General features: G+C 38.5%; 1 protein-coding gene across 3 annotated transcripts; it reads right to left on the bottom strand.

Moving 5' to 3' along the window:
* Positions 1–16: 16 nt before the first annotated feature.
* LOC140338962 (uncharacterized) lies at positions 17–7,243 on the bottom strand. Of its 3 annotated transcripts, none has more exons than XM_072423359.1 (5): positions 7,202–7,243; positions 6,611–6,743; positions 6,347–6,529; positions 6,145–6,268; positions 17–2,919 (listed from the first exon to the last, which is right to left on the bottom strand). In XM_072423359.1, the coding sequence occupies exons 2-5, from the start codon at positions 6,686–6,688 to the stop codon at positions 989–991; spliced, it is 2,316 nt and encodes a 771-aa protein (XP_072279460.1). In that variant the 5' UTR covers positions 6,689–6,743; positions 7,202–7,243; the 3' UTR covers positions 17–988. The 3 variants fall into 3 exon arrangements, with proteins under 3 accessions (XP_072279460.1, XP_072279459.1, XP_072279458.1); XM_072423358.1 differs by lacking the exon at positions 7,202–7,243 and adding an exon at positions 6,950–7,195; XM_072423357.1 differs by lacking the exon at positions 7,202–7,243 and having other exon boundaries at positions 6,611–7,195.
* Between the last annotated feature and the right edge of the window lie 3,802 nt (positions 7,244–11,045).

Genomic DNA, 11,045 nt, shown 5'->3' with positions numbered 1-11,045 from the left:
GAGGTAACAAAAAGAATTATCAGGCAGGTAAGGTTATTATTATGCAGAAGGGACATCACCTGAACATTATAAAACAGACTGGACTTTAACTTGCACACAAATAGATTTCAGTTTTAATGTCAAAACTCTTCTGTTCTATGTCTCTCCAGGGTGTTCTCTGTGTCTCTACCCTATCCCCTGTCATGGTCATTGGAGGGCTTTTTATATAGTGTAGCAGGAGTAAAGCCAGCAATGGTGCAAATCTATCAGATGACGTTGGCCAACAAATTTATTCAGGACTGTCATTGTCCTTACCCCTATTCATAATATGTTGGCACATCTGACACTTGCCTGTTTGCACGGTATTCTCTGAGGAAGGGGAAACCAGAAACAGTACAATTATTAGGAAACACATCCCAGTTTGAGCTGGTTTAAATGTATTTTTAGTACCTTAATGTGGATTTCTGTAGAATTAGCTAACCAAGATCCCATATTTAGAAATGAAGATTTGACAACATCACATGGGAAACTTGTCAAGAAAAAAAGCTTGTGGCTGCTTGAAGAGACAACTTTTCTTGAAGAGACAACTCTGCTTGAAGAGACAAACATTTCAAGCCATGAGGTTGTTGGTTTCCCAAGACTCACAATGCTATCTACCTTGTGATAGTTGTCTCTAGAATACAAACACTAACAACCAGAGACCAATGGTGGAAGAATGGCCTTAGGCAAGGTAGTTGCTTTGGCCTCCTACTTTACTTCAAATTATATTGATAAAGATTGCACTTGGCACAGACCAAGTACTCGTCACTAAACACCAATAGCCTACAATTACATTCCTTGTAAAGTAGTAGACAGGTATACAGCTTTCCCCAGTTTCACACCCCTGATTTCCTGAAGGTTTTATCTTTGAGGCCCTAGGGTTCTACCTAAATTGCTTTGTAAATTCCTCTGGCATGCACATCGAACATCTTATTTAGCAACTGCTTTGTGAGTGTCTCATGCCCACCCATCACTCATGAGTCTCTAAGTGTTTCATTAGATACCCCTTCAACACAAAACATTCCCCACACTTTGCACATTTATAGGGTTTCTCTTCTGAGTGTTGCTGTTCATGGGCCATAAGACTATTAAGATCAGGAAAACTCTTTTTGCACAGGAAACATGAATGTGACCCATCTGTTCCCTTAACGTTCTGATGGGAAAACTGGTGTGATTGTTGACCTTCTTGATATTGGTACACCTCTACAGTAACAGTTTTATGCTGCCGATCAAAATGTGTAGGCTCAGAGAAACTTTGTGTCTGATTTATTTGGTGAGTTCGAATGTGAAGAGCTAGAACAGAAGGATCTTCAAAACTTTCCCCACACTCTGGACACAAAAACAGCTGGGGTGTTTCCTGATTATGCTTGGAAAGCAGCTGGGGATGGTAGCTTTTTGTTCCCTTAGCTTGTAGCAGCTTAGCATAATGAGTCTGGTGATGCAAAGCAAAGGTTGTGACATCTAGAAAAACGTGATCACACTGTGGACAGGTGAAAGCCTTCTCTTCAGCATGAGTGTTCTTGTGGTGCTCAAGGCGCGTCCGATTGTGAAAACACTTCCCACACTGGAGGCATCTGAATGGTTGCTCACCAGTATGTGTCCTTTGGTGAACTACAAGTCCTGAGCGGTCTCTGAATTGCTTTTCACACTGGTCACATTTATATGGCTTCTCTCCTGTGTGAATCCTTTGATGTATGACCAAGCCCGAGCGGTCAGTGAACCGTTTATCGCATTCTGTACAGGAAAATGGTTTCTCCCCTGTATGAACACGCTGGTGTCTGTCAAGATGGCAGCGGCTCGGGAAACATTTCCCACATTCGGGACACAAGTAAGATCTCTTTCGTGTGTAGCTGCTGTGAGAAAAGTTTTTTTTTACACCTTCAGTATAAGAAATCTCTTTTCCCCCATTGTGAATTTTTTTATGGTTACTAAGATGTCCTTTCCTGGTGAAGCTTTTATTGCAAACCAGACACACAAAGGGCTTCTCCTGACGGTGAAGTTTTTGATGCTCCTCAAAGGCAGAGCTATTGACAAAAGTCATCCCACATTCTGAACATACAACTGGAACCTCTCCTGAGGAACACACTCTTACAGGTGCACAAAGCTTGATGTGTATCAACTGATGTGCAATGACATTTGCACGTTCAGCAAACTGTTTCCCACATTCAGGGCAAGCAAATGGTTTTTCTGTGCTGTGCAACCGATGATGTTCCACAAGCTGCGAATTTTTGCTAAAATGTTCACCACATTCACTGCACACAAACCCATTTTGCCCAGTATAACTTTTCCTGTGCAGATTAAACACAATCTTCTCATTAAAAGATGATTGTGTAAACTTTGGTTCCTCATTAAGGTCTGCTGAGGCTTTAACACCCCCACCCTTTTCCACAACAGTTTGTTCTTGGGATTCAGTAGGATTATCTTTCCTCACACTCATTTGTTTTAATGGTTCAGTGTCAATAAAAAATGTATTTGTGACCACAGTCAGGCACATATCTGAATCATCAACAGTCTGCCCCTCACGATGTGTAGTATCTGGTTTTGAGTTTGATAATGTTTCCTCAATACAGTCTGGATGAATTTGTTTCTCAGCTTTGTCTGTGACACTGTTAAGCAAACATGATTTCTCCCTTCCTTCAAAAAAAACGTGTTCCTTAAGAGAAGTGTCATCTTTCTCCCTAGACAGAGAAGAGGTATCCCCCATAACTTTAGGTAGGTCTTGGCCTGGCCATGCATTCCTCCCATGACCGTAAACATTTTCCATATATTGTACCATAGGTGTTATATTTTTACCAGAATCCTGGAGATGTTTAGGCTTGTAAGTCCTGGGGGAGCTTTTGTTACGTTCTCTGTTTTGTGAAGTAATACCAGAAACATTGCGGCCATCTGTTTTTTTGTTTCCTGTGGGAAAGATAGAAAGCAAAGGGTTATGATGGTGCAATAAAACGTGGCCTGGGAACATCTCTGCCTACATCAGAAAAAGGTAAAAAACTGAAACACCAATGGACAAACAGTGATATGCCATTATTGGCACAAGCACATTATTACCACAGTCTCCTATACTTCAGTTTTTTTCAACCAGGATTTCGTGGAACCCAAGGGTCCCTAAGGGAACTAGGGGTTCAGGTGTGGTTCAGCAGTGGTCCAGTTTTGCCTCCCAGGTCAGTTTAGGTGACACCAATTATCTTTTTGGCTATTTTTAAGAGTGGCATTCTTCCCCTGACCACCATGAATATAATATTGTGAGCTGTAGATGTAATATTTATAACTTGGTTCCCTAGAGACCTGAACGTTGTTTCCAGGGTTTCCCCATGTAACGTTGAGAATGGCTGCTCTATCTAAATTAAGGCCAACTTAGGATGTGTTCAATTGATTAATAGAACACTGCATTCTACTTTAAACTTCAGTCTACTAGAAACTGAAAATGTAGTTATAAACAGTGACTTGGGGTCTGAGTCAGCCCACCTTTTCCTGGACCTTTTGGATACTCCCAACTGTGAGATCTCCCTTCCATAATTCTGTTATGAATCTGTTGCTGTCCACCTGGAAGTTTAGGGTGTTCCCATCCACTTTTTTGTATTCCAGCACCTCCTGTAATATAATCTATAACACAGCTCAAAAAAAATGTTTCACTTGCCAAGGATTGTTCAATATATTTAGTGTATTTCAGGTCTGCTGAATCCAGAAATGACATAGGTTTCATTGAATTGGCACTAGTTCTTGTGATACAGGAATCGGAATAGATGATTTTACCAACAACAAATGTTAACACAGCATGATATTATCAATCTTTATTTACTCAGATGTTTTGCATTTTTATATTAAATGTAGCACTATTTTCATAAAATTTTTCATTTGCCTTCTTTTTATTCATACATTTTCTTTTTTCACAGAGTTCAAGAGTTCTTCAAGAAGAAGTTGTTTAAATGACCCTAATGTATTTTACTACATTTGTGGTGAATATTCTCAGCAAAAACAGAGAAGAAACATTACAGTATTTGTAAAACAAGTATATCTTGCATATTTTGGTATTGAACTGGGGGACCAAGAAAAGTATTGGGCTCCCCATATGGTATGCAAAACTTGTGTAGACTGTCTACGTCAGAGGAAAAATGAAAAACTGAAAACAGTAACATTTGGTTTACCTAATGTATGGCAAGAGCCCAAATTTCATCATAATATTTGTTATTTTTGTGCTGTGAATGTAAAGATTTCAGTCGTAACAGGAAAAACAAGTGCGGGTACCCTGATTTGGAATCAGCAAGACAACCAGTGCCGCATGGTGCTGATGTTCCCATACCAGTGTTTAGTACACTACCTAATATTCCTGTATCCAACATGGAGGATATACAGGGTTTGGAAGATAATCCAGGAGTTAGCAGTGAAAGTGAATAAGAAGGAAGTGTTTCATTAAACCAGCAGTTCTCCTAAGACAAGCTCAATGATTTATTAGGTGACCTAAGCCTGTCACAACAAGCATCTGAACTTTTAGCATCCAGGCTCAAAACAAGAACTGTTTGAGACCGGAAGTTAAAATAACAGTTTATAGCACAAGAGAGGTGACACTCCTACCATATTTCAGTGAAGATGGAGACTTTGTGTACTGTTGTAACATCTCTGGACTACTAGCCCATATGGGAGTACCAGAATACCAAGCAGAAGACTGGCGGCTTTTCATAGACAGTTCCACTCGAAATTTGAAATCTGTTTTACTGCATAATGGCAACTGCTATGCATCAATTCCATTTGGTAACTTAACAAAACTTAAAGAAGAATATGAAAATATGAAAATGGTCTTATAAAAGCTTTGCTATCATAAACACCAATATATGTGTTGATTTAAAAATGGTGAACTTCCTACTTGGACAGCAAAGTGGATACACAAAGAACCCATGTTTCATCTGCTTGTGGGATAGTAGAGCAATGCAGGATCACTGGAAAAAATGACATGGTCCCCAAGGGAAAACATGATAAAGGGTGCAGCGAACATCATTAACGAGCCAATGGTTGACAAAGAAAAAAAAATCATTCTCCCTCCACTACACATAAAGTTGGGAATAAATAAGCAATTTGTTTATTGCTCTGAACAAGGACAGTGATTGCTTTAAATGCATTTGTAGATCCCTCAGTTCTTCCCTCAGTACTGAAAAGTTAAAAGCAGAAATCTTTGATGGACCCCAGGTTCGGAAACTGGCACAGCTATGTCATGTTTGTCAGGAACTTTTTGGGTAACCATAAAACACAAAATTATGAAGAACTGGTACAAAACTTGCTTTTAAACTTTAAAAATTTGGGTGCTACTATGAGCATAAAGATACACTATTTCCATAACCTTATGCAAAATTTTACAGAAAACCTTGGCGATTTTAGAACAAAGGGAGAGGTTCCATCAAGATATAAAGGTGATGGAAGAAAGGTATCAGGGCAGATGGGATAGACACATGATGGCAGAATACTGCTGGAGCCTTCAACGTGATTGCCTTGATCATCAGCTTAAAAGGAAATCATAGAGTTTTTCAATGACTTCTTTGTAAATAGTTCTGTAAATATACTGAATATAGAATAAATTGACATTATTTCAAAAATGTACCTTTGTATACATAGACATATCTAGTTTAAGTTTGCTTAATTTTTATGTGTTATTAGTTTTCTATGAGGTTATTATTGAGGTAATTATTTCAAAAACTAGAGCCAATCTAGCAAAACCAATACCATATTTGGAATCTGTGCATCAAACAAAACCTAAATGATGTAAATCTGTTTGGCAAAAAAATGTTTGTTGACCAATGTTTATAATAGATATAAATCTAGCATGGACAGAAGGAACCTCCAATGATGGACACAGAAGGAGTGCAGACCCAGGAACTCATCACAGAGATCCTACCAATAGGTCAAGGGTAAGGGGGTCAAGTTCTGTGCAAACACCCACCCATAATTTTGATACAATACACAAATTATAAATCAGCAGGAAAATGCGATCTAGACATACATATGGCTACCAAATACCCTTTTAGAGTAAGTGACCAAAACAGTAGGGTCAGTAGGTCAGTTGGGTTTTAAAACCTGGAAACAGCTACAATGAGACATGTTCACCCAAAGAAAAAAGTTCCCAAAACTTTCACCTACCAAAAAAATTGAAGGATTTGTGATTCTCCATCATGACATCCTTGTAGAGATCCTTGTGTTCTTTTAAATACTCCCACTCCTCCATAGAAAAAAAGATCGTGACATCCTGACACCTTATAGGAACCTGACACACACAATGATACAGTCAACATCCGGACAAAAAGTTACTAAAAAATGTCCCATAATGCCCAGCCCTGCTCACCTCTTCTGTAAGAAGCTCAGTGATCTTGCTGATGATTTCTTTAATCTTCTTGTTTCTCTCAGGTCTCAGTGAAGGTGGAGGAGGCTCTATGATAGGGCTTTGACTTATTTTCCATTCTGACACAATGGCATCCTTGTTCAGGGTCACATGCTGATCGGATGACTTCTTTACAGGTCCGTAATCCTTAACAATAAAATATGTCAGTTATATATCTCAGAATGCACTGAAGGTGATGTTATGTGACCCTCCTAAAATTGTCCTCACCTCTCCAGTCAGCAGGTAAATTATCTCCAAGGTGAAGTTCAGTATCATCTCGGTTACACATTTGTTGTCTTTTTCCATCCTTAGATGTATGTTACTAGTATGGCTTTTAGTATTTGTAAACGCAGCAATTACCCTAAAATAAAACAAAAACATCTACATACAATAAAACGTTTGTCAAAAAAAGCTCACCATTAGGTCCATTCATTGCAAAAGTGTGGCAGCACCATGTATTGGCAGTAACCCTTGCAACCACAAATTTTGGCAAAGTTTGCCCAAGAGTACTAGCAGCAACTGTGATCTCTGCACGTTGTTGTCAAGTTAGGTTTCGACCTAATTTACCATTTTTTTGAATGAGGTCAGTCCTACCGATGTCCATTTGGAAAAAAGAAGATCTGTTCATGATCTGATCCATGGTTCTTAATGCAAAACCCGGTGTTTAGAAACAAAATCGGTCTACATGAACCTAAACAGTATTGTAAGAAAAGTCAGATATTTTTGGGCACAGTACAAGAACTGTGATTAGGCATCTGCACATAACCAGCAAAGTCACAATGCAAATAGCACACATATACTATCATATCCTGCACTAACCCGCAGCAGCCCTTCAGCCCTCCTTTCTTCAGGATAGCCGGAAATCACAAGGTGGTGCCCCTGTCAGCCAATCAGTTAGCTGGGAGGATGCATTCCACCTCGATATTCAGCCTTTCTTCCTGTTTTTGCATTTCAAGCCTCACTCCCAGTTAACCATGTGACAAAGACATTCTAATGACTCTGGGAGTTGTAGTTTTTTTTAGGCTAGTAAACAAAACTACATATCTTATAAGAAACTAAGAACAATGACAATTCGGTGTGCATGTGTCCTCGCTAATGCCAAATAATAATAAAAAAAAAATGTGCCTAAGCCACTGTCGCCTTTTTTTCTGTGATTACTGGTCTGATGAAAAAGAGAACCTTTTTTTTACTAATGTACTTAAGTGTATGTCAATCCTAACAATGAACTTCTCTTATAAGCTTCCTTTTGGTCTGTTAACCAAATCAACAACGGAAAGTCAGTGCTAATTTATCCTTTGCTCCAACACTACTCATTATGCTATTTATGTTGGGTCGAGTGATCTTCGCCCAATCCCACTGACACCAATACAACACTGGAATATTAGTTGTGGGTACACTAACCCTTTAAAGAGTCAGAAAGGTTTTGAGGAACTCAACAGTGATATTTTGCTATTAGGCATTCCCACATAGCCCAGAGGCCTGATGTTGAGTTGCGGTCAGTACAATATGTAAGCCACTTCCATCTCAAATAGCTTTACCTGGGCAAAAACATATTTTTTGGAAAGGTGGTGTCCTCTTACCATGTCTCATTGCTTGATCTCTTTAGTACAATCTAATGTGCTGAAGGTTAATTTATGCAGAACCTTAGTACCCTTTTTAGTACATCAGTTTAAAATCTAACTCCAAGGATGGAGTTTTCAGCCTCCAAAGCAGTTCACCACCTCTTCTCTTTCCATATCTACAGTCAGCTACAAAAGTGACTACTTTTGACCGCAACCATTTTTTATCTTTTGGGTGACCCAGCCCCATTTAGCCCCCTTCCTATAGACTTCCTATAGACTTATGGTGGTGGTGCAATATTAGGTCACACAGGCATAGGTGAAGAATGCATAGAACAGAGCTTACGTTAGCCTATGGCACCATCTCTTTATCATACAGAACTGCTGCCACAGTGTTTGCATTTTATTTGATAAAAAAAAAACATTTTATTCCTAATATAAAATACTTTTGCCCACTTTTTTTACAATTCAGTAATTTATTGTTATATTTGTTGCACTGTTTTCATACTTTTTAGTTTGCTTTGCACTAACACTACAAACTAATTTAAATCAAGCATTATATATACTAGTTAACACTTGTTAATATGCATCACACAATAGTATGAATTGTAAAAAATTGTCACCAAGCATTTGTGATCTAATTACAATTTATTGTAGTTTGGCTTGATAGAAATCAAATATTTGAAAAAGGATTGTTGCTAAAGATGTATCAAGAAACATTTAGTGATATAAATACATATGCATTTTCATTATTACTATTTAACTGGACTGGTTTGTGGGGTGGGGGGTGCATTAGGTAAGTTTGCTTGGATGGTATGCATTGATGTGACTTTGTAATCCTCATTATTGTTAGTTTCATCTGTTGGTGCAATGTTTTTGTGCTTGGTTTGTAATGACAGTTTCTGTTGTTTAGCAAATCTTCTGCAATGTTTTGTCATTTTTTTCAACAAATATTCAGTATATTTGTATGTATGGTTTCCACTCCAAACTACTACTTGAACACCCTATTTGCCTTTGTTCTTTTTTCAAGGTCACATATTGGTATTTTCTACATATTTCTTTTCTTTTAGGAATAAATTGCCATGTTTTTTCCTTCTTTGTTTTTTTTGTTAGAATTTTATTACTCTGACATTTGCACTCATGTTGATTTGCTGCCACACAACTCCTCTGTTCATTTGTAGTAGTGTTATAGGTTTGTTGTCATTGTGTTGTGCTGCCTGATATTAGCACTATTGTATACAAACACACTTCCACTTGCTGTCCAAACTGGTTGTGAATTAGTTGTCCAGCTGAGTTGCATACTCATTCTAACACATCTGATGGTAATGGAAGGAGGTCCAGGTTGCCAAGCACAACATCAAAGCACATTGATTGCCAAGCTCACAAGCAGGGTCAGGTACTCTTGGAAGTGAACAGATGTTGTGTTGTTGCCTAACCTAATGCTTAATGCATTAAATACTGGAGTGTATGCAATATTTAGGTGTTTACACAAAACAAACTTCCAGGGCCAAATCCACTTTGTGCCAATCATTTTCTTGCTTTTTCATCCCTTCAGAATGTTTCTGCAGGTTTAAATGGCATTTTAGACCTTGGCTCACTATTATATACATTGACTTACTCACCTCAGCTTTGTAGTGGAAGCACATAACGGTGGATTCCTCCCTTAACCAGAAGCAATATCCTCCATGAATGTTGCTTGTAGCCAAGCCTATGACATCAGAAATCATAGGAACAAATAGGTAATCTTTTCAATTTGAAGCATGTGAATCAATATGGTCCAAAATGCCCTCTTTGCCTATTTCTTCCTATAATTTCTCTTTTCTATGTATATGTAAACACATTTACATGCATACATGTTTTGCTTTATGTGCACTCATGTCTTTACATACATGACTGCACATGAAGCAAAACCAGCAATATACACAAATCAAATACAAACTTACCTGAATGAGGACTGTGCAAAAGTGTGGCACATTTTTCAACTGATAAAACACAGTTCACGTGCACATAGCAGGTGGACCTTGGCGCAAAACTATGAGCTACACACTCCTGAAGTTTGGCGCACAACTGTGCGCATCAAATAACTGAGTTTTAACAAGACAATTGTGCTATTTTTAGCCTTTTAAACAATTCAGAGAAAGGAACAGCTTAAAACAATCACAATTGACTTTTTTAAGTGTATGTCCTAGGAGATTGGAATGGGGATCCCATAACCACAACCCCCCCCCCAAAAAAACAACAACATTTTACAAACAACTTTCTTCAAAAGAAACATTTGCAACTATTGTGCTAAAGGGTAAGCAAAGTATAAAATGCAGCAACATAGAATAATTGGGATAACACACAAAACAACAGCCCCTCCAAGAAAGGAGAAAAAAAAGACAAAAGCACACAGATATACATCTATAGAAGCAAACAAGAACATGTGTGTGCTTGTGACTTTAGTGGGAAAATCTAGTCCGATGGCAAAACCGAGGTTTAGCCCGCGGAAAGTCGCAATATATACCCCCAGGTGGCTCCTCTGATCAGGCATCATAAGCATTTAGACAGGCGCCTATGTAAGGGAGCTGAACTCGGTTAACTCTTGCCTAACAGGAAAGAAATAAGTCATTTTAAAATATGCCTATTTCTTAGCTCATATAGATGTTTTAAACATTTAAAAAGCACAAACATTTTTTTTAGGGCTAAGGGTAATAGGTGTGCCATTAGAAAGAATGTTTTTTTTAGGGGAACAGTGAGTTTAATGCAAGCTCGCCAGTGTGAAACTGCCGGGGCTGCGCATATCCATCGGAGAGATCCCTTCAGTTGATGACTTCCAGGTGAGTACGCCAGCTCCTCGGATTTGGTTAATAAATTGATTGAAGGCCTCTGATTTTGAAATACGAATGCGCGAATAGCTTCCGATTTTGCTTGGTGAATCAGTCTGATTATAGCAGAGTTTCTTTTCTCTCCAGCAGCGCATGTAGCGAAAACCCACACCTCTAACATATATAAAAAAACTAGCTAATCACAGCACTGAGCATAAAATCCAGAGCCAGTCTTGAAATGCAACCTGGAAGCATGAAGAAAACCATGCCCAGTACACCGAGTTTAGGCATTTCCAG

This window comes from Pyxicephalus adspersus, chromosome 10, assembly GCF_032062135.1.
Source record: "Pyxicephalus adspersus chromosome 10, UCB_Pads_2.0, whole genome shotgun sequence".
Lineage (NCBI taxonomy): Eukaryota > Metazoa > Chordata > Amphibia > Anura > Pyxicephalidae > Pyxicephalus > Pyxicephalus adspersus.
Note: the sequence above shows the minus strand (reverse complement) of the source record. Positions and strands in the feature narration are given on the sequence as shown.